General features: G+C 41.0%; 1 protein-coding gene across 3 annotated transcripts; it reads right to left on the bottom strand.

Moving 5' to 3' along the window:
* Positions 1 to 393: 393 nt before the first annotated feature.
* LOC110496075 (sodium channel subunit beta-1) lies at positions 394 to 27159 on the bottom strand. 3 transcript variants are annotated; one of them, XR_005037436.1, is made up of 9 exons: positions 25895 to 27159; positions 25497 to 25736; positions 25177 to 25343; positions 24371 to 24608; positions 24092 to 24233; positions 22171 to 22245; positions 1128 to 1222; positions 930 to 963; positions 394 to 815 (listed from the first exon to the last, which is right to left on the bottom strand). XR_005037436.1 is itself a non-coding variant. In XM_021571752.2 (7 exons), the coding sequence occupies exons 3-7, from the start codon at positions 25543 to 25545 to the stop codon at positions 22176 to 22178; spliced, it is 666 nt and encodes a 221-aa protein (XP_021427427.1). In that variant the 5' UTR covers positions 25546 to 25736; positions 25895 to 25978; positions 26884 to 27159; the 3' UTR covers positions 18687 to 22175. The 3 variants fall into 3 exon arrangements, 2 of the variants coding, with proteins under 2 accessions (XP_021427427.1, XP_021427426.1); XM_021571752.2 differs by lacking the exons at positions 394 to 815; positions 930 to 963; positions 1128 to 1222 and having other exon boundaries at positions 18687 to 22245; positions 25895 to 25978; positions 26884 to 27159; XM_021571751.2 differs by lacking the exons at positions 394 to 815; positions 930 to 963; positions 1128 to 1222 and having other exon boundaries at positions 18687 to 22245; positions 26884 to 27159.
* Positions 27160 to 27461: the final 302 nt, after the last annotated feature.

Below are 27461 nucleotides of genomic sequence, written 5' to 3'. Positions count from 1 at the left end.
TTCAGATAATTTTGTGCCCAATAGAAATTAATGGTAAATAATGTATTGTGTCATTTTGGAGTCACTTTTACTGTAAACAAGAATATAATATGATTTTAAACACTTCTACATGAATGCTACTATGATTAGGGATAGTCCTGAATGAATTGCGAATAATGATGAGTGAGAAAGCTACTCACCTCCGGCCTGTGTAAATGTTGGGTCAGAATGCACGGGCATTGCTTTGGCTGCCCCATCTCTGACTGTGTCAGCAGAGAAATTGGCAAAACGCATCTCCCCTCCCACCATCTCCTCCGCAGGACTACCCCCATTACTGAAGGGGTTCTGAATGAGGAGAGAGGTAAATGAAACATCAATACTTCACTAAAATTATATTATGTACACACACACACACACACACACACACATATGCTACTGCCTGCTGTGCTCCAGTAAATGCAGCAGTGAAGACCACACTGACTGACCCAGTACCGTTGCCTGCTGCCTCTAGCTGGTCATCTGTCACCTAGACCACATGATAGGTCAACTGGAGTGAAGAAAGTCAAGGGGAGGTGGTCAGGACATGAATATGCCAAACATTTCATATAGAATCAGAATCCAAGTACATGTAGATGTACCAGGAATTTGAGCTGGTGAAATGGTGCGGACAACCATAAATAGAATATACAATCAGAAAGAATATAGACAAAATTGCCTGGGTCATTGATTGAGCTCACCTGTGCAGAACTGGTATTGAACATTATGATCCGCAAAAGCTGCGGCCTGCTGTACACTCTGTATGGTAACTGCAGTCTGCTCCTCCGTCACCACACCCTCTGAGAAAAACACACTAGCACGTTAGAATCCACACTTTCACAATCTCTCTCTCACAAAAACACATTTCAAAATTCCAGCATTTGAACAGAGGAAATCGCACACCCGATACCTACCTTCCAATTGGAGAATCTCCTCTGTTTGCCGTGACTGATGGAGGGATAAGGGAGTTCTTTTAAAACACTCATATTCAATTAAAACAGCTGTGTACTATAGGCAAATTAATAATACTCCAAGCGATAAGAACCAAATATACGTGAGATCCTTCCACTTCATGATACAAGTGTCAAACTTGGTATACTAATACTAGATACCTTATTAAGGAACATTTTAAAGATTGGAGGCAGTCTGGGAAGCATGTCAGTCACCCAGGGTGGCCATTTAATAAAATGGCTGCCATTCGGATTTCCTGTTAATTAAAAAAAATATATAGGGTAGAATCATTCCAAACAATATCAAAATAACTTTATGTTATCTACCCACTAAATAAACTCCACAGATAATATAGACAATCATTCTGACCATAGAATACTCTTGACCTTCATGGGGGCTATAAGACCTTCATGGGGGTTATATTGAGGTCATTTCCAACATAGTCCAGCAGCTACGGGAAAAATGTGAAATATTTTTGGCTCGAGCCATCACAGATTTTGTTCATTACACCCATGGCAGACATTTTCATTATGGACAGCTATGGCCACCAACCAGCTGGATATTATACGCTAGGTGGCCAAAGGTATGTGGACTCCTTCAAAATTAGTGGATTCTGATATTTTAGCCATACCTGTTGCTTACAGGTTTATACAATCAAACACATAGCCATGCAATCTCATTAGACAAACATTGGCAGTAGAATAGCCCTTACTGAAGAGCTCAGTGACTTTCAACATGCCACTGTCATAGGATGCCACCTTTCCAACAAGTCAGTTCATCAAATTTCTGCCCTGTTAGAGCTGCCCTGGTCAACTGTAAGTGCTGTTATTGTGAAGTGGAAACATCTAGGAGCAACAATGGCTCAGTCGCGAAGTGGTAGGCCACACAAGTAAAAATCGCCTGTCCTCGGTTGCAACACTCACTGACTCTGGAAGCAACGTCAGCACAAGAACTGTTCGTTGGGAGCTTCATGAAATGGGTTTCCATGGCCGAGCAGCCGCACACAAGCCTAAGATCACCATGCACAATGCCAAGTGTCGGCTGGAGTGGTGCCATTGGACTCTGGAGCAGTGGAAACACCTTCTCTGGAGTGATGAATCACGCTTCAACATCTGGCAGTTCGATAGACGAATCTGGGTTTAGCGGATGCCAGGAGAACGTTATCTGTTTTAATGTAGTTGGGTGGAGTCGGAATAATGGTCTGGGGCTGTTTTTCACGATTCGGGCTAGGCCTCTTAGTACCAGTGAAGGGAAATCTTAGAGCTACAGCATACAATGACATTCTAGGCGATTCTGTGCTTCCAATTTTGTGGCAACAGTTTGGGGCCTTTACTGTTTCAGCATGACAATGCCCCCGGTGTACAAAGCGAGGTCCATACAGAAATGGTGTGGAAGAACTTCACTGTACTGCACAGAGCCCTGACCTCAACCCCATTGAACACCTTTGGGATGAATTGGACCGCCGACTGCGAGCCAGGCCTGATTGCCAACATCAGTGCGCAACCTCACTAATGCTGTTGTGGCTGAATGGAAGCAAGTCCCCGCAACAATGTTCCAACATCTTGTGGAAATCCTTCCCAGAAGAGTGGAGGCTGTTATAGCAGCAAAGGGAAGACCAACTCCATATTAATGCCCATGAGTTTGGAATGAGATGTTCGACGAGCACGTGTTCACATACTTTTAGTGTACATTCATGTAGTGTACATTTACAATGGGATTTTATAAAAAAGTGTACACAGGTTTCCTGTAATTTGTCTTAAAATTGACATAAAACAGAATATCATTATATATCATTGCAATCAGTAGACTTCAGGTAACACACATAATAGTTTTTAGTGTCTACATGTAAACTATTGGAACTAGCTATGAAACAATGTACAAACAGTAGTAAGTTGGCACACGTTTTCACCACTTTTCTACTAAGATTTTAAGGGATATGTATATGGCATCTTTGGGCCATTTTATTGTTTTCCAGACCCCCTCAAACATTTTAAGACATCATTGGGCTGTATGTAGCAATTATTTATGGAGATATGGCCATGTGAATCGTGTCCAATACGGCCCTATACAGCTGGTTGGCACCTGTACAAAAGCCCTCAGAGTGGAGCAGCATACTACTGAGATGAACTTGATTAACCAAGCTGATTTCACCTGTTGACTCTCTCTAAATGTCACACACTTGTCACTAATTATCAGGACTGCCTTGATAGGCTCATAAAAAAATTGTTTGTTTAAGTCATAATGTTAAGATGTCATGTAATTTCCTTATTTGAGATTTATTGGTTTAATAGATTCGTCCTTATCACCTTTACCTTTTATGTTATGCAACTTGCTTATAAAGCCCCACAGTGGATGTGTCATAATACCCATAAAACCTAGTGGTCAAACAGGGAAATGGTTTTTCCACCATTCATTTTTCCCATATGGGATTTTTGAAACACTTAAATAAGGGATGTGTTTTGATAACTGTGTAAATCTCTTTTGGACATTGTGAGTTTTATCAATATATTTGGCTCTATTTACTCTCATATTCAAAAATGCTAATTAGCCTCAAAGTAGATATCAAGACTACAAATTACTGCATGTCATCTTTAGCTGACACCTTTGCAGACAGGTATTGTGTAAATGTGTAACTTGCCCAAGGCAGTTCACAGAATTGTAAATTTAAGGAAATAGAGCCAATTTATTAATTACTAAATGTAGTTAACATTATTTCATCCAGAGATTCTTCCCTTTGCCTCGATTCGGCAGTCTCATCCAGATCATCATGGCATTTGAATTTCTATATGATAGCCACATTAGCAGCTAATTGGCATTGCATTTTTTTTGTGGGGGGGTAAATACAGGAAAATATATTGATAAAAATCACCTTGGTCGAGATATTTACACGGTTATCAAAATGTCACTGTAGGGGAAGCCTAAAATCCCCTATGTGAAAAATGAATGGTGGAAAAACTATTGGAACCATTTAGGGCTGACCCCATTTAGTTGACTGGTCAATTGTTTGGTCGACAGGCTGTTAAGTCAACCAATATTTTTTTAAAATTGAACAGTCTAAAACCTTTACGATACCAGTCAAAAGTTTGGACACACCTACTAATTCAAGGGTTTTTCTTTATTTTTACTATTTTATACAGAGACTAATGAAGACATCAAAACTATGAAATAACACACATGAAATCATGTAGTAACAGAAAAGTGTCAAACAAATCAACATAAGTTATATTTGAGATTCTTCGAAGTAGCCACTCTTTGCCTTGACAGCTTTGCACACTCTTGGCATTCCCTCAACCAGCTTCATGAGTTTGTCACCTGAAATGCATTTTAATTCACTGGTGTGCCTTGTTAAAAGTTAATTTGTGGAATCTCTTTCCTTCATAAATCCTGTTCGGGGTAGGGGGCAGCATTTTCACGTTCGGATGAAAAGCGTGCCCAGAGTAAACTGCCTGCTACTCAGGCCCAGTTACTAATATTTGCATATTATTAGTAGTATTGGACAGAAAACACTCTGAAGTTTCTAAAACTGTTTGAATGATGTCTGTGAGTATAACATAACTCATATGGCAGGTGAAAACCTGAGAACAATCCAACCAGGAAGTGGGAAATCTGAGGTTTGTAGTTTTTCAACTCATCGCCTATTGAATATACAGTGTCTATGGGGTCATATTGCAGTTCCTAAGGCTTCCACTAGATGTCAACAGTCTTTAGAACCTTGTTTGAGGCTTCTACTGTGAAGTGGGGGCGAATGAGAGCTGATTGAGTAAGAGGTCTGCCAGAGTGGCATGAGCTGATCACACGCACACTCGTGAGAGCGACCTGCATTTCTAAAGACAAAGGAATTCTCCGGTTGGAACATTATTGAAGATTTATGTTAAAAACATCCTAAAGATCGATTCTATACATCGTTTGACATGTTTCTACGAACTGTAATATAACTTTTTGAACTTCTCGTCTGAACTTTCGCCTGGACTTGCCCGCGCCTCGCGAGTCTGGATTTGTTTACTAAACGCGCTAACAAAAGGAGTTATTTGGAAATAAATGATGGACTTTATCAAACAAAACAAACATTTATTGTGGAACTGGGATTCCTGGGAGTGCATTCTGATGAAGATCATCAAAGGTAAGTAAATATTTATAACGCTATTTCTGACTTTTACTGACTCCACAACATGGCGGGTATCTGCATGGCTTGTTTTTGTGTCTGAGCGCCGTACTCAGATTATTGCATGGTTTGCTTTTTCCGTAAAGCTTTTTTGAAATCTGACACACAGTGAATTAAGGAGAAGTATATCTATAATTCTGTGCATAATATGAGTATTTCTGTAAATTGATGTGGCTCTCTGAAAATTCTCTGGATGTTTTCGAGGCACAACATTACTGACCATAAAGCGCCAATGTAAACTGACGTTTTTGGATAGAAATATGTACTTTATCGAACAAAACATACATGTATTGTGTAACACGAAGTCCTATGAGTGCCATCTGATGACGATCATCAAAGGTTAGTGATTAATTGTATCTCTATTTCTGCTTTTTGTGACTAGGCTCTGACCTAACATAATCATATGGTGTGCTTTCGCTGTAAAGCCTTTTTGAAATTGGATATGATGGGTAGATTAACAAGAAGCTAAGCTTTAATTTGGTGTCTTGCACTTGTGAATGTATGAAAGTTAAATATTTCAAAAAAATGTTTTGGAATTTCGCGCTCTGCTTTTTCAGCGGATGTTGCTAGCGGAACCCCTAGCCCTAACAATTAACCTTGCGCAATACCCTAGATGCAGTTGCACCCCTAAAAACTAAAAACATCTGTCATAAGAAACTAGATCCCTGGTATACAGAAAATACCCGAGCTATGAAGCAAGCTTCCAGAAAATTGGAACGGAAATGGCGCCACACCAAACTGGAATTCTTCCGACAAACTTGGAAAGACAGTACCGTGCAGTATCGAAGAGCCCTCACTGCTGCTCGATCATCCTTTTTTTACAACTTAATTGAGGAAAATAAGAACAATCTGAAATGTATTTTTGATACTGTCACAAAGCTAACTAAAAAGCAGCATTCCCCAAGTGAGGGTGGCTTTCACTTCAGCAGTAATAAATTCATGAACTTCTTTGAGGAAAAGATCATGATCATTAGAAAGCAAATTACGGACTCCTCTTTAAATCTGCGTATTCCTTCAAAGCTCGGTTGTCCTGAGTCTGCACAACTCTGCCAGGACCTAGGATCAAGAGAGAAACTCAAGTGTTTTAGTACTATATCTCTTGACACAATGATAAAAATAATCATGGCATCTAAACTTTAAAGCTGCATACTGGAACCTATTCCAACTAAACTACTGAAATAACTACTTCCTGTGCTTGGCCCTCTTATATTGAACATAATAACCAGCTCTCTATCCACCGGATGTGTACCAAACACACTAAAAGTGGCCGTAATAAAGCCTCTTTTGAAAAAGCCAAACCTTGACCCAGAAAATATAAAAAACTATCGGCCTATATCGAATCTTCCATTCCTCTCATTTTTTTTTTGAAAAAGCTGCTGCACAACAACTCACTGCCTTCCTGAAGACAAACAATGTATACAAAATGCTTCAGTCTGGTTTTAGACCCCATCATAGCACTGAGACTGCACTTGTGAAGGTGGTAAATTACCTTTTAATGGCATCAGACCGAGGCTCTGCATCTGTCCTCGTGCTCCTAGACCTTAGTGCTGCTTTTGATACCATCGATCACCACATTCTTTTGGAGAGATTGGAATCCCAAATTGGTCTACACGGACAAGTTCTGGCCTGGTTTAGATCTTATCTGTCGGAAAGATATCAGTTTGTCTCTGTGAATGGTTTGTCCTCTGACAAATCAAATCAAATGTATTCATATAGCCCTTCGTACATCAGCTGATATCTCAAAGTGCTGTACAGAAACCCAGCCGAAAACCCCAAACAGCAAGCAATGCAGGTGTAGAAGCACCTGCATAGAAATGCCAAAACCTAGGAAGAAACCTACAGAGGAACCAGGCTATGAGGGGTGGCCAGTCCTCTTCTGGCTGTGCCGGGTGGAGATTATTACAGAACATGGCCAAGATGTTCAAATGTTCATAAATGACCAAATCAACTGTAATCAACAAATCAACTGTACATTTCGGTGTTCCTCAAGGTTCCGTTTTGGTACCACTATTGTTTTCACTATATATTTTACCTCTTGGGGATGTCATTCGAAAACATAATGTTAACTTTCACTGCTATGCGGATGACACACAGTTGTACATTTCAATGAAACATGGTGAAGGCCCAAAATTGCCCTCGCTAGAAGCCTGTGTTTCAGACATAAGGAAGTGGATGGCTGCAAACTTTCTACTTTTAAACTTGGACAAAACAGAGATGCTTGTTTTAGGTCCCAAGAAACAAAGAGATCTTCTGTTGAATCTGACAATTAATCTTGATGGTTGTACAGTCGTCTCAAATAAAACTGTGAAGGACCTCGGAGTTACTCTGGACCCTGATCTCTCTTTTGACGAAGATATCAAGACTGTTTCAAGGACAGCTTTTTTCCATCTACGTAACATTGCAAAAATCAGAAACTTTGTGTCCAAAAATGATGCCGAAAAATGAATCCATGCTTTTGTTACATCTAGGTTAGACTACTGCGATGCTCTACTTTCCGGCTACCCGGATAAAGCACTAAATAAACTTCAGTTAGTGCTAAATACGGCTGCTAGAATCCTGACTAGAACCAAAACATTTGATCATATTATTCCAGTGCTAGCCTCCCTACACTGGCTTCCTGTTAAGGCAAGGGCTGATTTCAACGTTTTACTGCTAACCTACAAAGCATTACATGGGCTTGCTCCTACCTATCTTTCTGATTTGGTCCAACCGTACATACTACACGTACGCTACGGTCGCAAGACGCAGGCCTCCTAATTGTCCCTAGAATTTCTAAGCAAACAGCTGGAGGCAGGGCTTTCTCCTATAGAGCTCCATTTTTATGGAATGGTCTGCCTACCCATGTGAGAGACGCAGACTCGGTCTCAACCTTTAAGTCTTTACTGAAGACTCATCTCTTATGATTGAGTGTAGTCTGGCCGAGGAGTGTGAAGGTGAACGGAAAGGCTCTGGAGCAACAAACCGCCCTTGCTGTCTCTGCCTGGTCGGTTCCCCTCTCTCCACTGGGATTCTCTGCCTCTAACTTACAGGGGCTGAGTCACTGGCTTACTGGTGCTCTTTCATGCCGTCCCTAGGAGGGGTGCGTCACTTGAGTGGGTTGAGTCAATCTTCCTGTCTGGGTTGGCGCCCCCCTTTGGGTTGTGCCGTGGCGGAGATCTTTGTGGGCTATACTTGGCCTTGTCTCAGGATGGTAAGTTGGTGGTTGAAGATATCACTCTAGTGGTGTGGGGGCTGTGCTTTAGCAAAGTGGGTGGGGTTATATACTTCCTGTTTGGCCCTGTCCGGGGGTATCATCGGATGGGGCCACAGTGTCTCCTGACCCCTCCTGTCTCAGCCTCCGGTATTTATGCTGCAGTAGTTTGTGTCTGGGGGCTAGGGTCAGTTTGTTATATCTGGAGTACTTCTCCTGTCCTATCCGGTGTCCTGTGTGAATTTAAGTAATTCTCTCTTTCTCTCAGAGGACCTGAGCCCTAGGACCATGCCTCAGGACTACCTGGCATGATGACTCCTTGCTGTCCCCAGTCCACCTGGCCGTGCTGCTGCTCCAATTTCAACTGTTCTGCCTGCGGCTATGGAATTCGATCCTGTTCACTGGACGTGCTACCTGTCCCAGACCTGCTGTTTTCAACTCTCTAGAGACAGCAGGAGTGGTAGAGATACTCTTAATGATCGGCTATGAAAAGCCAACTGACATTTACTCCTGAGGTGCTGACTTTCTGCACCCTCGACAACTACTGTGATTATTATTGTTTGACCATGCTGGTCATTTATGAACATTTGAACATCTTGGCCATGTTCTGTTATAATCTCCACCCGGCACAGCCAGAAGAGGACTGGCCACCCCCCATAGCCTGATTCCTCTCTAGGTTGCTTCTTAGGTTTTGGCCTTTCTAGGGAGTTTTTCCTAGCCACCGTGCTTCTACACCTGCATTGCTTGCTGTTTGGGGTTTTAGGCTGGGTTTCTGTACAGCACTTTGAGATATCAGCTGATGTACGAAGGGCTATGTAAATAAATGTGATTTGATTTGATTTTGAACAGGCTAGTAATAGGGGTTGCAACAATTTCGGCAGATCATTTTAGAAAGAAAGGGTCCAGATTGTCTAGCCCGGCTGATTTGTAGGGGTCCAGATTTTGCAGCTCTTTCAGAGCATGAGCTGACTGGATTTGGGAGAAGGAGAAATGGGAAAGTCTTGGGCGAGTTGCTGTGGGGGGTGCAGTGCTGTTGACCGGGGTAGGGGTAGCCAGGTGGAAAGCATAGCCAGCCGTAGAAAAATGCTTTTTGAAATTCTCTATTATTGTGGTGATTTATCGGTGGTGGAAGAGTTTCCTACCCTCAGTGAAGTGGGCAGCTGGGAGAAGGTGTTCTTATTCTCCATGGACTTTACAGTGTCCCAGAACTTTTTTGAGTTTGTGTTGCAGGAAGCACATTTCTGCTTGAAAGAGCTAGCCTTGGCTTTTCTAACTGCCTGTGTATATTGGTTTCTAGCTTCCCTGAAAACCTGCATATCACGGGGGCTGTTCGATGCTAATGCAGAACGCCATAGGATGTTTTTGTGTTGGTTATGGGCAGTCAGGTCTGGAGAGAGCCAAGGGCTATATCTGTTCCTAGTTCTAAATTTCTTGAATGGGGCATGCTTATTTAAGATGGTGAGGAAGGCATTTTTTTAAATAACCAGGCATTCTCTACTGACGGGATGAGGTCAATATCTTTCCAGGATACCCGTGCCAGGTCGATTAGAAAGGCCTGCTCGCTGAAGTGTTTCAGGGAGCGTTTGACAGTGATGAGTGGAGGTCGTTTGACCGCTGACCCATTACGAATGCAGGCAATGAGGCAGTGATCGCTGAGATCTTGGTTGAAAACAGCAGAGGTGTATTTAGAGGGCAAGTTGGTTAGGATGATATCTATGAGGGTGCCCGTGTTTACGGCTTTGGGGTGGTACCTGGTAGGTTCATTGATAATATTTGTGAGATTGAGGGCATCAAGCTTAGATTGTAGGATGGCTGGGGTGTTAAGCATGTCACAGTTTAGGTCACCTAGCAGCACAAGCTCTGAAGATAGATGGGGGGCAATCAGTTCACATATGGTGTCCAGAGCACAGTTGGGAGCAGAGGGTGCAGGTGGCAACAGTGAGAGACTTGTTTTTAGAGATGTGGATTTTTTTGAGATGTGGATTTTTGGGTACAGACCTGGATAGTAGGACAGAACTCTGCAGGCTATCTCTGCAGTAGAATGCAACACTGCCCCCTTTGGCTGTTCTATCTTGTCTGAAAATGTTGTAGTTAGGGATGGAGATTTCAGAGTTTTTGGTGGTCTTCCTAAGCCAGGATTCAGACATGGCTAGGACATCCGGGTTGGCAGAGTGTGCTAAAGCAGTGAATAAAACAAACTTAGGGAGGAGGCTTCTAATGTTAACATGCATGAAACCAAGGCTATTACGGTTACAGAAGTCATCAAAAGAGAGTGCCTGGGGAATAGGAGTGGAGCTAGGCACTGCAGGGCCTGGATTCACCTCTACATCACCAGAGGAACAGAGGAGGAGTAGGATAAGGGTACGGCTAAAAGCTATGATAATTGGTCGTCTAGGACGTCCTGAACAGAGAGTTTCTGGGGGCGATAAAATAGCTTCAAGGTATAATGTACAGACAAAGGTATGGTAGGATGTGAATACAGTGGAGGTGAACCTTGGCATTGAGTGATGATGAGAGAGATATTGTCTCTAGAAACATCATTGAAACCAGGTGATGTCATCGCATGTGTGGGTGGTGGAACTGAAAGGTTGGATAAGGTATAATGAGCAGGGCTAGAGGCTCTACAGTGAAATAAGCCAATAAGCACTAACCGGAACAGCAATGGACAAGGCATATTGCCATTAAGGAGAGGCATGCTTAGCCGAGTGATCATAAGGGTCCAGTGAGTAGTGAGGTTGGTTGGGGTCACGGAGATTCAGACAGCTAGCCGGGCCATCGGTAGCAAGCTAGCATAAGATGGAGGTCTGTTTTTAGCCACCCCGTGCGTTTCCGTCGGTAGATTAGTGGGGTTCCGTGTGGTTGAGGGGACCAATCCAATTGGCAAAATAGATATAGTTATAGTGACCCAAGAAAATTGTCCGAAAGACCTATTCAGATGGCAGCCAATAAGACAGCTAACGATTAGCGGGACGCAGATTGGCGTTCAGGTAACGTCGTGAGGGGCCTGTTGGTTAACTCCCTCGGGCAGATAACGTCGGTAGTCCAGTTGTGAAGGCCTGGTGGGGCTCCGCATCGGCAGGAAAACGGGTCCGGATAGGTGATTGTAGCCCAGGAGTGGCTGATGGAACTCTTCAACTGGCTAGCTCTGGAATAATTGATGTTTGCTCCGGGACCCGACGTAAGCCAATAGTCACTCAGATAGCAGCTAGCTAGCTGCAAGATCCAGGTGTAAATGTCCAGAGCTTGCGTTAGAAATCCAGGGATATGGAGAGAAATTAGGTCCGGTATCTTCTGGTCTGACTCGCGTTGTACAAAACTGGGGATAGCTTTTCGAGCTAAAGGATAGCTGATGACCACCAACTGTGGTTAGCTTAATACTAACGTTAGCCAGTAAACTGGCTAGCTTCTGGATAGCTTCTATTGTGGATTTCAGATTTGAGGTGAATAATACTTTTTTTTTGTTAATTGGTGAGGCCGGTTGCAGGATCATTAAATTGATCTGATCTTCATCTAAGTCACAACAATAGACAAACATAGTCTGCTTAAACTAACAACACACAAACAATTATATGTTTTCATGTCTTTATTGAACACACCGGGGGAGCGTTACTTTACTCACAGTGCAGGGTTGGAAAAGTATGTGAACCCTTGGATTTAATAACGGGTTAACCCTCATTTGGCAGCAATAACCTTACCCAAACGTTTTCTGTAGTTGCGGCTCAGACCTGCACAACGGTCAGGAGGAATTTTGGACCATTCCTCTTTACAAAACTGTATCAGTTCAGCAATATTCTTGGGATGTCTGGTGTGAACCGCTCTCTTGAGGTCATGCCACGGCATCTCAAACGGGTTGAGGTCAGGACTCTGGGCCACTCCAGAAGGCGTATCTTCTACTGTTGAAGCCATTCTGTCGTTGATTTACTACTGTGTTTTGGGTCGTTATCCTGTTGCATCACCCAACTTCTGTTGAGCTTCAGTTGGCGGACAGATAGCCTAACAGTCTCCTGCAAAATGTCTTGATAAACTTGGGAATTCATTTTTCCGTCGATGATAGCAAGCTGTCCAGCCCTGAGGCAGCAAAGCAGCCCAAACCATGATGTTCCCTCCTCCACACAGTGTTGGGTGTTCCTTCCAAACAACTCAACTGTAGTTTCATCTGTCCACAGAATATTTTGCCAGTAGCGCTATGGAACAACCAGGTGCTATTTTGCGAACTTCAGATGTGCAGCAATGTTTATTTTGGACAGCAGTGGCTTCTTCCGTGGTGTCCTCCCATGAACACCATTCTTGTTTAGTGTTTTACGTATTGTAGACTTGTCAACAGATATGTTCCATATCTGTTGACAAGAGATATCCAGAGATTTCTGTAAATCTTTAGCTGATTCTTCTTAACCTCACTGAGAATTCTGCGCTGTGCTCTTGTAGTCATCTTTGCAGGACGGCCACTCCTAGGGAGAGTAGCAACAGTGCTGCACTTTCTCCAAGTATAGACAATTTGTCTTACCGTGGACTGATGAACATCAAGGCTTTTAGAGATACTTTTGTAACCCTTTCCAGCTTTATGCAAGTCAACATTTTATTAATTTTAGGTCTTCTAAGATCTCTTTAGTTCGAGGCATTGTTCACATCAGGCAATGCTTCTTGTGAATAGAAAACTCTAATTTTGTGAGTGTTTTTTATTTGGCAGGGCAGCTCTAACCATCATCTCCAATCTTGTCTCATTGATTGAACTCCAGGTTAGCGGACTCCTGATTCCAATTAGCTTTTGGAGAAGTTATTAGCTTAGTTAAGGGTTCACATATTTTTTTTCCAACCTACACTGTGATTGTTTAAATTATGTATTCAATATAGACAAGAAAAATACAATAATTTGTGTGTTATTAGTTTGTCTATTGTTGTGATTAGATGAAAATCAGATCAAATTTTATGTCCAATTTATGCAGAAATCCAGGTAATTCCAAAGGGTTCACATACTTTTTCTTACCACTGTATATACTGTTTACAGGAAAGGTTATACCTAAATTGAGTATTTTGCTGTAGCAGTTTGATTGAAATGTTTTGGCATTCTTATAGACAGCTGTAATTGCACTCTGTTATTTAAATAATGAAAATTAAAAGTTCAATATTAAAAATGGCCAATATTCACATAATTGATTTTATGATTTTATTTGTCATTATAATCACATAACATTGTACATTGTAGGCCTATGTCTTCATTACATTTACATTTAGCAAGACCAAATGAACTGAGAAGACATCATAGTCGATCACATTCTATTATAAATACCTTTTGAAGTTTAGTACATTTCATGATGATTGTGCATAATTTATAAGACATACAACAGGTGGAGTGGATGGATTGATTTACGTTTTCTTTAATCGCTTTGGTGCTATTTTCATAAGCATGTGGTGAATTTTCCAAACTTAAGTACAAGACTCTAAACTGACAACACTTATGTTCAGAACCTTTGATTGTGCATTCATTGGGGTCTTTCGCCCCTGAGTCATTCATGCAAAATCTAAGTTCTATGAAATACTAATACTTGCTTAGCAATACTTCAGATAATGTTCACTATTTAGTCATTTTAACTACTATTAAATCCATTAGCAAATAATACAAGATACAAATGTCAAAACAGTTATTTTTAAGGTGATGAATAGAGTGAAATCGTAAATATGATTTTCCATGCAGTTTGACTATAACTTGACATGTAACATTTTAAAATAATTTGTATCCAATGGCAGGTTGTGAGCATGTTGAGAAATATGTCAGTCTTACAGTTTCATTACATACATACACTACATGACCAAAGGTATGTGGACACCTGCTCATCAAACATCTCATTGCAAAAGCATGTGCATTAATATGAAGTTGGTACCCACTTTGCTGCTATAACAGCCTCCACTAGTGAGGTCTGGCACTGATGTTGGATGATTAGTCCTGGCTCGCAGTCAGCGTTCCAATTACTCCAAAAGATGTTCGATGGGGTTGAGGTCAGGGCTCTGTGCAGTTCAGTGAAATTCTTCCACACCGATCTCAACAAACCATTTCTGTATGGACAGAATGGTCTAGAACAGGGGTGTCAAAGTCAAATGGACGGAGGGCCAAATAAAAAAATCAGCTACAAGACGAGGGCCGGACTGTTCGAATGTTCATTGAAAATTTTTTAAATGACGCATATAGTCTAGTGAACCTAATTGAACCTACTGAAAACCTAACAAATATATTACAATATGATCAGATAAATAAAGCAATATTTTCTTATGGCTCTGTCAGTAATCTTTAATTTTCAACAGACACAAAAGACAAATTTCCTTTATATAAATATCCCCATAACATGAACATTAAATGAAAGAAACCGGTATTCAAGGCACCATCAGTAGACTATATTTTCTATTTTAGCAAAAGTGGGCTAAATTTACTTCAAAGAAAAAACAATAATAGCAATTTTCTATCATCCACTCAACTGAAATATTTTTAAAATATAATTGGATTGAAATACAAAAAAATAAAGTGCAAAAATCTATTAATCAAAAACAACACTTTGTTTAAGGAGAAGTAACATGCAGTGAAAACAAATATTAAATTTTAACTTTTAAACTTGAACTGAGTAAAAACTCTAAATATGTGATTGCACAGTAATGTTCACTTGTTTGAGGTTGAGGGTGATACTTGGTGGTGTCCCATCTTTTCCACAAGTTCATCAATGTTCGGGGTAAGGCTCTGAGCTGAAGAAATCCTCAGAATTGAGTGGAGGTGTTCAGCAGTAAGTCGACTTCTGTGTGATGTTTTGTTCAGGTTCATCAAAGAAAACAGTTGTTCACACAGGTATGTGCTGCCAAACATAGACAACGTTTGAGCAGCCTGGATGCGCAGCTGGGGCATTGTGCCGGGGAGGAAACGGGCGAACTCCGCAGCACCCACTGCCGCATATTTTGCCCTCAGTGCATCATTGCATTGGAGGTCAATCAACTCCATTTGGAGGTTTGGTGGTGAGCTTTCCACGTCAACAGCAAATGGGTTACCGAGCAGTTCCAACCTGCTTTTTTGTGCTTCAAAGTCAGCAAATCGGCGTCGAAAGTCAGCGGCAAGCATACCTATTTTATCAGCCAACTGTGTGCTCGGGAACGCACTGGTAGAGAGCTTCTCTTTCATGGTCTGGCAGCTGGGAAAGTGGCTCAAATTTTCTTTCCGCATCTGCGTCTCCCACAGAGTCAGTTTGGTTTTAAATGCCTTCACTGTACTGTACATATCAGAGATGACACGATCCCGACCCTGCAGCTGCAAGTTTATTGCATTCAGATGACTCGTAATGTCACACAGAAAAGCCATTTCACACAGAAACATTTCGTCTCGGAGTTGTGTTGTGTCTTTCCCTTTGCTGTCCAAGAACAGACAAATCTCCTCACGAAGCTCGAAACATCTTTGAAGCACCTTTCCCTGGCTTAGCCATCGCACCTCTGTGTGATAAGGCAAATCACCATGCTCCGTTTCTAACTCCGTCAGAAATGCCTTGAACTGGCGGTGATTCAAACCTTTGGCTCTGATAAAGTTAACTGTGCGCGTGATGATGCTCATTACATGCTCCATTTTCAAGGCTTTACCGCACAACGCTTCCTGGTGTATGATACAATGATAAGCTGTCAGCTCACCTGTCGCGTTTTCCTCTTGCATCTTTTCCCGTATCTTCGCCACCAGTCCGCTCCTGTGTCCACACATCGCAGGTGCTCCGTCGGTTGTCAAACCCACAAGTTTTTCCCAAGGCAGCTCCATCTCATTTACACATCTTGACACCTCTTCATACAAATCATGCCCCGTAGTTGTGCCATGCATAGGACGTAAAGCCAAAAACTCCTCTGTCACGCTTAGGTTGGAGTCCACTCCGCGGATGAAAATTGACAACTGGGCAATGTCAGAAATGTCGGTGCTCTCATCCACAGCCAAGGAATATGCAATAAAATCTTTTCCCTTTTTCACAAGCTGCTCTTTTAGATTGATGGACAACTGGTCTACTCTCTCGGCAATGGTGTTTCTGCTCAGACTCACATTTAAAAAGAGTTGCCTTTTTTCTGGGCAAACTTCGTCACAAACTTTAATCATGCAGTTTTTGATGAAATCCCCCTCCGTAAATGGCCGGGCTGATTTAGCGATCTCTTCTGCCAAAATAAAACTGGCCTTGACAGCAGCCTGGCCTTGTGATTTGGCTTTTTTGAACAGAGCCTGTCGAGATTTGAGGCCTCGTTTTAATTCCTCTGCCTTTTGTAGCCTTTGTTCCATGTCCATATTCTTGTTTTTGTCCGCGTGTTTCGTTTCATAATGTCGTCTCAGATTATACTCTTTCAGTACCGCCACACTTTCTCCACACAGAAGACACACAGGTTTTCCAGCTACCTTCGTGAACATATACTCCGACTCCCACCTTGTTTGAAACCCCCGGTTCTCAGTATCCACCTTCCGTTTTGCCATTTTTGATGGGTATCTGAAAGTTAATTTTACTGTGATGCTGACGACTGCTGTGCCAATAAATATTGAAATGAAGCAGCCTACTGCTCGGTGCGTCACCTTTGCATTGTGGGAAATGTAGTATTGGTGCGTGTAAAAGATCTGCGGGCTGCCGGCTTGCTGCGGGCCGGTTCTAATAATAAATCAAGATCATCCCAGGGGCCGTAAAAAACCTTCTTGCGGGCCGGATGTGGCCCGCGGGCCTTGACTCTGACATATGTGCTCTACGCGCTTCAGCACTTGCTGGTCCCATTCTGTGAGCTTGAGGCCTACCACTTCGTGGCTGAGCCGTTGTTGCTCCTAGACGTTTCCTCTTTACAACAACAGCACTTACAATTGACAGGATTCAGCTCTAGCAGGACAGAAATTTAATGAACTGACTTGGTGGAAAGGTGGCATCCTATGGTGGTGCCATGTTGAAAGTCACTAAGCTCTTCAGTAAGGCTATTCTACTGCCATTGTTTGTCTATGGAGATTTCATGGCTGTGTGCCTGATGTAATACACCTGGCAGCATAGGGTGTGGCTGAAATGTCCGAATCCACTAATTTGAAGGGGTGTCCACATACTTTTGTATAGATAATGTACGTAGGACAAATCATCAGAAATAGGGATATTGTAAAGCAGTTGGCTGTTGTAAAAACATAGCACTGCCCCATGCAACATTGCACAAGATCACCTTTTCTACGAGACTTGTCAACTGACACAGTATCACCTCTCTCTCTGCTTGAAATTCATCAGCTTACAGTGTCTCAATGAAATTCAGATAATGAGTGGAATCTATTGTTATATACAACCCAGACATATGTATTTCAGCAGTGCAATGTACACTGCAGTATAATTCCAAATGGTAGCACATACACTACCGTTCAAAAGTTTGGGGTCACTTAGAAATTTCCTTGTTTTTGAAAGAAAAGCAAGTTTTTTTGTCCATTAAAATAACATCAAATTGATCAGAAATACAGTGTAGACATTGTTAATGTTGTAAATGACTATTGTAGTTGGAATATCTACGTAGACAAACCAGAGGCCCATTATCAGCCACCATCACTCCTTTGTTCCAACGGCACGTTGTGTTAGCTAATCCAAGTTTATCATTTTAAAAGGCTAACTGATCATTAGAAAACCCTTTTGCAATGATGGTATTACAGCTGAAAACTGTTGTACTGATTAAAGAAGCAATAAAACTGGCCTTCTTTAGACTAGTTGAGTATCTGGAGCATCAGCCTTTGTGGGTTCGATTACAGGCTCAAAAGTGAAGAGTGAAGAGGCGATTCCGGGATGCTGGCCTTCTAGGCAGAGTTGCAAGGAAAAAAGTAATATCTCAGACTGGCCAATAAAAATAAAAGATTAAGATGGGCAAAAGAACACTGGACAGAGGAATTCTGCCTAGAAGGCCAGAATTCCCGAGTCGCCTCTTCACTGTTGACGTTGAGACTGGTGTTTTGTGGGGACTATTTTATGAAGCTGCCAGTCGAGGACTTGTGAGGCAAATGCTTCTCAAACTAGACACTCTAATGTACTTGCCCTCTTGCTCAGTTGTGCACCGGGGCCTCCCACTCCTCTTTCTATTCTGGTTAGAGCCAGTTTGTGCTGTTCTGTGAACGGAGTAGTACACAGCATGGTACAATATCTTCAGTTTCTTGGCAATTTCTCCCATGGAATAGCCTTAATTTCTCAGAACAAGAATAAACTGACGGATTTCAGAAGAAAGTTATTTGTTTCTGGCCATTTTGAGCCTGTAATCGAACCTACAAATGCTGATGCTCCAGATTCTCAAATAGTCTAAAGAAGGACAGTTTTTTTTATTGCTTCTTTAAAAAGAACAACAGTTTTCAGCTGTGCTAACATAGTTGCAAAAGGGTTTTCTAATGATCAAATAGCCCTTTAAAATGATAAACCTGGATTAGGTAACACAAGTGACCCCAAACTTTTGAACGGTGGTGTACATGTAGAGTGATTCTTTTCGATTGTGTCCCATTGAAGCACACTGGCTGATGGAAAAAATTATAATGTAGTATTTACAGCCATATCCATATATGGTTTGTTTTACCTTCCACCATAAATTGATGTCAAATTGATACATTTGAAATATCATTTTTCAGTGTTCAGCAGTTATCAAACTACATACGTTAACTAGGAACTACATAATTGTGGTTCAGTATTTATCAGTTTTGAGCAGTATGATTAAGTGAATTGTGTTGTTAACAAATGACAAGAAAATCAACAGCAAAGTGAACATTGCATTTTGAAAAACAGTTACTTAGATTGAACATGTATACAAATTGAAAGAGTGATTTGGTGCAGCGAACTTGTGACTTTGAATTTGTTTGTTGTACTCAGTCAATGGGAAATGTGCTTAGAGTTTTGAAACATTATTTTTGTGATTAGAGTTGTGAAAATGTACCACATACTTGTGAAAATTGCACCCAAGTCATTGGGAGAAAAAAAACTGAAATACAGTGTGTGATAAAGTTATCTTGATAGCCATTCAATCAGATTAATTCTCTCACAATACCTCTTAATATAAATGTACATACACTTGGATCATTACAACAGAAAAAAATACCTTGATGCACGACACACAATGATTAATTATTTGAATTAGAAACATGCTTTTGTGTGTAAGCACCCCTGAAAAACCATAATCAAAAAAAGAATATATATGTTTCTCACAAAAGTAGTGTGTATTAGCTGACTGATATCCACCTCATTTTTGAAAACTTTTAAAACACAGAAGCCAAATGCCTAAACTATGGATACAACTTCCTCCATGCTCATGCATGATCACAATTCATATGTGCACCACTAGAAATCCCTGCATTTAATAGTAGGTTTCTGTTAGCTGATACATAATGACAAAATACACCATATTACTGTCCTGTGTGGACTTTTTAGGCTAAACTGCATTGGAAAAAAGCATAACTGATCCAGATGGTTGCCCAATCAGGCAACCTAGATGCGCTTATTTCAAAATGAATATGCATTCTAAATGCCAGGTTTTGAGTGGTTATTCAAATGACAGGCTATTCACTGCCGTTTACAGCCTAGACTAGAGTTTGTACTCACTTGAAAACAATAACATTCTTCATTACATTGTGTTGTTGTAGCCTATGTAGGATGCATTGCTTGTCCCTACAAAACTGAAACAATAGGGTATATTTTCGAGCATCATACCTGGGTACTGGGAGGGAGCGCGCACATATTGTAAACTACCTATGCTTTATTTTAATGATACACTTTTTTTCCCCTTTGACTGGATATATGCACTGCAGTATTAAGCCTAACATTGGTCTTGTGAATTATGGTCGAATATGCATACGCTTCTAATTTAGGCTATATGGTACATGTCGAGCCTGTCTGTCTTCATTGTTCTGTTGCGAAATTATGCATCTGGCCTCTCCGCTGTCACGGCTATTCCTTTTAAATTCCCAGTAAAAGCCAAAAGCTTGTTGGACACTTGTTTCAACTTATTTTCATTAGCCTACTAATAGCCCGTTGGAGTTTAGATGCATGCTTGCTCTTGCTTGCTGAATGTAAAATATGCTATAGCATTAACGGGCGGGGAGATGGAAAAGAGCAGTCCATATTTATAGTAGGCTACTCCTATCTTAACACCGGGCTACATCCTGACAAAATAGGTCTACACCATATGAGTGACCTGCTAATGTATCTTTCTGGACCTTATACACTGTTGAGGATAGACCCAAATGGATCCAAAATTGTTGTATAATCAGGCCCACGCTGTTGACCTATGCAGTTATTTCGGGATGTGTGCGCAGTTATTCAGATTAGCCTACATTACTGCAGTTTACAGCCCACGGACAATAGTTTCGTATTCACTGAATAACAATAATTCATTCCTCATTGCACTGCGTTGTTGTAGGCCAGGTATAATTATTTTATTGGCTTAAAAACGTAGGCCTGGGACTAATCAATAGTGGAGCTTTGCGTGCCTGGGGACAACGGAGCGCAGCCTGCTGGAACGCACTACACATCTATCTGCCCACTACAGATCTGCCATATCATAATCTGTTCATTTCTTTTTCTCGGACTTTGACAGGTAACTATTTAGCCTATAGTTTAATATTTAGCTAGTGAATGGCCTAATATCTAGCTAATATTTCGCTTCTTAATCCGGCTAAACATCAATAGCCTCTCTCTTCCAGTTGTTCCCGTGCGCAACAGGCTATATGCCGCAAGCCTCTCCGAAATAGGCCATTCCTCTTCGTGTGAAATCCCAGTGAAAGTTATAGTCTACAAAAGCTATAGACATTTAGATTTTTTTATACTAGGCCTAATAGTTTATTCGGGGAAAGAAGCATGATTGTTCTTGCTAATCGCTGAATGTAAAACAGGCCTACAACAGCATAGAAAATGCATGTCGAGGAAAATTGAGGGAAAGTGCATTGGTGTGATTACTTTTGGCCAGTTATGATACGATTGTTGCACTGATGCATTGCAAATAGTTGCACAGAACATACAGAGACGAGCACAGTGAAAAAGAAGACCCAAAGGAATTGACAACCATTACAAAAATGGAAATCCCTTGCAAACCACTGGAACAAAAAGGCAATGGCATGCAGTACAATATGTGCAGGCTAAATGGCATTTGTTGTTGAATTGCTACATTTAAATACAAGTTACTATATAATTTTTCACTAGGCCTACATGTACATTGAAGTAGCCTATTATTTGCAGTTGACAATGAACACACCCTAAAAGTACTGAATGGTCACTGAACCAGTAGCCTGTCTGTGTGTTAGAGACCTCGTGAATGGTCTTGTGTTACCACCTTATCAATAGGCAGCCTGCAGTAGACTGCTTTGATCAGTTGATTGACAGGTGTAGGACTGTAGAATGATAAACGATCAGCTTTCCTCTAGGATGGAAGCTCACCAATGTTTTATAGTTATGCAGCCAATAGTTTATCATTGTAGTCAACATTAGAGTTATTGGCTTGGTGGATGGCCCAGGCCTTTGTTAACTCTACCACAACAGAACCAGCCTACTAGGTCTAGCTAACATTAGCGCACTTGAATCAAATAAAATAAAATAAAATAATACTTATACACTTACACTTACTTAAAACTATTTACTTTACTTTTATACTCTTATGAATTGACTCTTTCAAATAATTGACTCTGGAAAGTTTGCCACCAGCACGCTGCAGTAGGGATATAAAGTGGAAGTCGAATCCATCACATACATTGTTTGGCTGAGCCCATTGCAAATATCACTCCGATACTTGAATTTTGTAGGCTACTATGTGCTGTGCTGCATTTCCATTGTTTATGCTTTGAGTTTACGTATCCTTTTACTTGCTGATAACAGTTTTTTTCATGATATACCTGTTTTATTCTGCCACTTGCACTCCTGCACAGTTATCTTTACTCTCCGAGGCAATAGCTAAATATTCTGCATTCCTGGAAAGAAAGGAGAAAGAGAAGTGGTTAGAATATTGTCTGCTTATTATCTAAAAACCTGAGCGATTTCATCCCATAGACATAGATAGAGGACTTTAGTGCCCAAAAGCCCATTTTAGCATGGGCAGAGCCATTAAGAACGTTCACCCTTTTGATGTAGTCAAATGGGTGGGACTTCCTATGGGTTAAGGAAGGATCACAAAATTCCATCAGGAGGATTAATTATACTTGTGAGCAAACATTCCATAACTGCAGATGCCTTGTCTTTATACCTGTTCAAACAACACCCTCCAGGGGGCACTATGCACCCTTTCAGTTTCTTTATCAACTCATAGAAGTAGCAGAAGAAGAAGATTGACTACTTCAAAATGGAAATGGCCCAAATGGCACCATCCATGCTCTGACAGATGCCATAGTGGGACAGATACAATGTTGCTTCCTCTAACTATCTCTATGTTTCATCCTATCCTCAATCATTCATCCCTCCATTCATCCTTTATTTGTCTATCTATAACCATTCTAATCACTGTCGTTACTTAAAGAATTTCAATAAATCAAATACATTTTATTGGTAGCATACATATATTATGCAGATGTGTGCGCAGATGCAGCGAAATGCTTATGTATCTAGCTCCAACAATGCAGTAATACAAAACAATACAAAATAATAATACCCCCAAAAAAGAAAGAAATTAAGAAATATCAGAACAAGCAATTCCAGAATATATAAGTACTGTAATGTATATGATGGTGTCTATACATTATTGACAGTATATGAACAGGTGTGGACAGCAGTAGTTACAGTGCATATAGGATGAGCCTATATAAACAGTATGAAACATTATTAAAGTGACCAGTAATAAATTCAACTACACAGCATATCTCCTACTATTCCTACATCTATTCCTTCATAACCTCTTTATCAATCCACTTAGCCCTCTAACCTCTCTATCCATCCAACAACCCCTCTTAACCTTCATTCAACACGCCATCCTTTTTTCATTCATCCATCCATAACTTCCTTTATCCTTCCATGAAGCAACCATCCATAGAACTTAAGTAAACAGACTTATTGCTTTAATGTAGCAAAGCGAAGCAAGCAGTGTCAGCTGAGCTAACATTCAATCAAAGACTGACCATCATTTATTTTAATGGCAGCTTATTCCGTTTGGCCATTCAGCAAACATCATCGCTTCAAACTGCAGCGCGTTTGCCAACCAGCCCCCCTGCCTCCACCTGCTTTGGTTCTGTCCTTCTAGAACCCTACCTATAGCTTGGTTTTGATCATTTAAATTCACTGAGAACTTTCCCCAAGTTTAGCACCCCACGGAGCACAGCCTGAACACCAAGGCCATATCTATTATCATAAACATTTTTATGTTCAGTGAAATATGATGTCAATGGAATACATGAGTTTCCTCCTGACACAACTATATTTCACTTCTTTACCTTCTATTCAGCTTTAAGCAATTTAAACATTTTACACAACAACAAAACATAGTTCTAGACTGCTGAAGCAAGCAAACAAATGTTGTACCTTCTTTGGCTTTTCTAGAGGGGCAAATGTGACGATTGAGGGACAGAGGGATGGGAAGAGTGAGAAAAGGGAGTGGCAAAGAAGACGAAGATAGAGAGAAAGACTGAGTACAGGAAGAAAATATTGAACAAGGAACAACAAGGAATTGCACTGCTCAGCACTATGGAAGAGAGGAGAGAACACAAATCAACAGGATGAACAGGTACAGAACAGACAAGGACAGTGAGATTATGTAGAGGGAGACAATAGAGGACTTAAAACAAAAGGATACAGCTGCAGGAGAGGAAGTAGGGTTACAGTGTTACTTACGCGCTTTCTCTTATTGCTTCCTCTCCTGCAGCTGAGATCTTTCTGAAGCAGTATACCATCTCTATGTAGAGCCAAGCCTGTAGCCCGATGATGGACACGTACATCATCACCTCAGAGACTATGGAGGCTGTCCCTCTGGTGGCTAGAGAGAGAGATGGCGAGAGAGAGGGTGGGAGTCAAAGCACTCAAAAATGCAACCACATAGGCTTTCAGCACTTACAAAGGCCTTAAAAGCTTTAAATTGCATACAAAACATGAGTCTGTATAGTAATACTGCACCTTTAGCCACCACTTTCAGGTGCACAAGCTTGCTGACAACGGTCTGGTATTCGTAGAACTCGTACGTCAGGAGCCGGTGGAAGAAGCAACGGTAGGTGCCCGAGTCATTGAAGGTGACATTGAAGACGTAGATGGACGCATCCTGTATGTCTTGGCTCCTCTTACTGCCGTTCCAGTCCACTCGGTCCTCAAAGCGCTCATCCACAATGTGGGGGCCCTCCTCATTGTAATTATATATCTAATGACACAATGACATCTGGGTTGTTTACCTGGCACTGAAAATCTCTCCGGGTTTCACTTCCTAGATCGCCACCCGTATCTTGCAACATCCAAGTTGATAGACTCAAAAGGATACAACTGTGTTTTGAGAGAGGTTCTTTGAGTAGGAAAGTATACTCAAAGTTCCATAAAGTAGCTGTGATCCTATCTGCCCATCGGCTGTCTCAGTTGCCCTTGTGATCTCTGAGATCTAAAATGGCATCCAGATTAATTCCATTTGAACCGCACTCAAAACTTTGCCATATAATGTAGTTGGGCATTGTGGTGTGTGCATATGTGCGTGCATACCTTTTGTGTGTTGTGCTTTGTGGTTGTGTGCTCAGGGATGGGCTCTGGGCCATGTGGCGTAAGACAGCCTTGTCTAGAGGACTACTGCTGGCATACTCTAAACAGACTGCAGACTATAGTGGCAGCATGTTTTGTGTGGGCACCAGAGCAAACAAAACCTCAACCCTAATCCTACAATCTACTGCAGTTTGTAGTCATTTGGAATACTATAGCAATCATAATCAGTCTCAGATACTCACATGTGCATAGTCAGCTTCCCCTTTGGCCTTGAAATACCAGTCGACCGTGGCAGAAGCCTCCACCTCGGGCCTCATCTTACAGGAGATGCAGCCCAGTTTGAACCCTTTGCCTGCAACGGCCTCAGTGTCCGAGTCCACCTCTGAACAGGCCCCATTGCACAGGGACACTGTTGTTGTGAGGAGAGTTGCTATTAGTACTTAATATTTTGATATTAGAAATGGGTATCTTCACAATTCAACAGTACACAGAAGAATATCCATATATTGAAAAATGTTGTCTATTAATGGTCAACTCCACTAAGGTGGTCAACTCCCCTTACCAAAGAGGGCACAAAGCAGAGACAGGAGCAGCAGCCGCACAGCAGACATGTCCTCGGGTGTAATGTAGCAATGATAGTACAGATCCTAGGGCTGAGAAGCCTCAAAAGCTATCAAAAAATATCCCAACAGTCTCTTTGAACACTTGAGAGTGTGATATTCCTTTGAGATGTTATCCAGAAAGACTTTGTTTGAGCAAAGTAAGAAATGGTAGGGACTGAAGTTGCTTCCTCCGAAATGACCTTAGAAATAACAAAAATAGGAGTCCCAACATCTTCAATAATACATTTGACGTGTGTTAAATTCCTTCAACCAACACTTGATATTATAATAATATATGCCATTTGGCAGATGCTTTTATCCAAAGCAACTTAGTCATGCATGCAAACATTTTACTCACTGGTGTTCCGGGGAATAGAACCCACAATCTTGGTGTTGCAGGCGCCATGCTCGTTGTGCCATGCTCTTAGTGCCATGCACTTCTCTTTAAATGGAAACAATCTTCTTATCAAAGACTATTGCATTAATGAATTGACATTGTTACTACTGTTCTCATATGCTTTTTCATGCAGGATACATGCAAGTTTAACCATTAATATTGGTTTACAATTCATGTTTTTTAGGAAAACTCTGGCGCTTGATGATTTCAATTTCAAAGTGCAAATATAAGGCCAATAGGCCAAGGAGAGACTTTCTAGAGAACAAACATAATACACAATACAGGCTAAGAGTGCTAATCTAATATACAGTCGGCCTATTTAAAAGCCTCCCTTAAAAAGATGACTGCAGCAATATACACGTTTTGATAAACATTTAAATCTAGCACATAAAAGTTCTTCACTTATTTGGCTTAAATCAACAAGTTAAACATGGGTTACAATGTTTAATGCAACATTGATCTGATTACTGCTGTTACAAAAGAGCCTACACATCCCTAAACTATAGCTATGATTATGGTTCGTTTTTTCTATTGTTCCAGATCTTTGTTGATACAGTGTTTACAAATCTATACCCTGGCCTGGGATTATCAGTTCCCTGAAGTCCTAATATCAAATACACTGAGCTATTATTATCTTTACAGGCTATTTATACCAACTGTAGTCTGATGTTCTATTCGAATAATAGGCCTACTTCTAAATTACATTGACACGGTTATATATGACACTTATTTGAATAATCTGTCGACATTATAGGTCTTCGGTTATTTTAATAGGCTACTGTAAAATCGCAAACCACTGCATAGGCTAAATTAATAATTAATTGCATGCCAGAAGAAAGAAGGCCTAGGCTACATAAGCAACATACCGATTATATTTAATTTTTTTAGGAACACTGTAAATGTGTTATTGCGCTATTTGTTTTAAATAATCATCATTTGCGTTGTCTCACATTTTACTGTCCTCACGTTGTCCCTTCTGAACAAAATTGCCTCCTTATGCCGATCTGTCCTTTTTCCGGGGAAATGTAGGCTATCTGTTCCTTCTGATGGATTATTATTATTGATCCTTTTGAGTGGCAAAAATTATTCCACCCATCAAATGACCCTGGATTTGTAGGCCTAGAAGAGATGTTTCTCCCAGGGTTGCATTGCGAATAATAGACTTCTCGCCCCCTGTCTGTCGTTATATTTTTTTACCGCAGTGCATTTGGTTGCAGCATCCTCCAAACAGGACACTTGTGTGAAGCTAGCCACAATAAGGATTAGCCACAATAGCGGAATGAGCTTCTCCTTCAGAATAAAGGTCCCCCATTAGAAGTGATTCAAATGGATACAAATACTGGAATCATGCCATATTTGGACTAGATAGGCCTAATGCTAAACAAGGTCGGAATGTTGTTTTATAAATTCAACAAAAGACAATAATTAGTTAATTTGACACAAAGTTATAAAGAATATGTAGAAATCACACTGTGGATGTATTAGACTTTAGAATTGCATTACTTGGTGACACCGACAGATTACAATT

Source organism: Oncorhynchus mykiss, chromosome 18 (assembly GCF_013265735.2).
Source record: "Oncorhynchus mykiss isolate Arlee chromosome 18, USDA_OmykA_1.1, whole genome shotgun sequence".
Classification (NCBI taxonomy): Eukaryota; Metazoa; Chordata; class Actinopteri; order Salmoniformes; family Salmonidae; genus Oncorhynchus; species Oncorhynchus mykiss.
The sequence above is the reverse complement of the archived record's forward strand: the minus strand, read 5'-3'. Positions and strand labels throughout refer to the sequence as shown.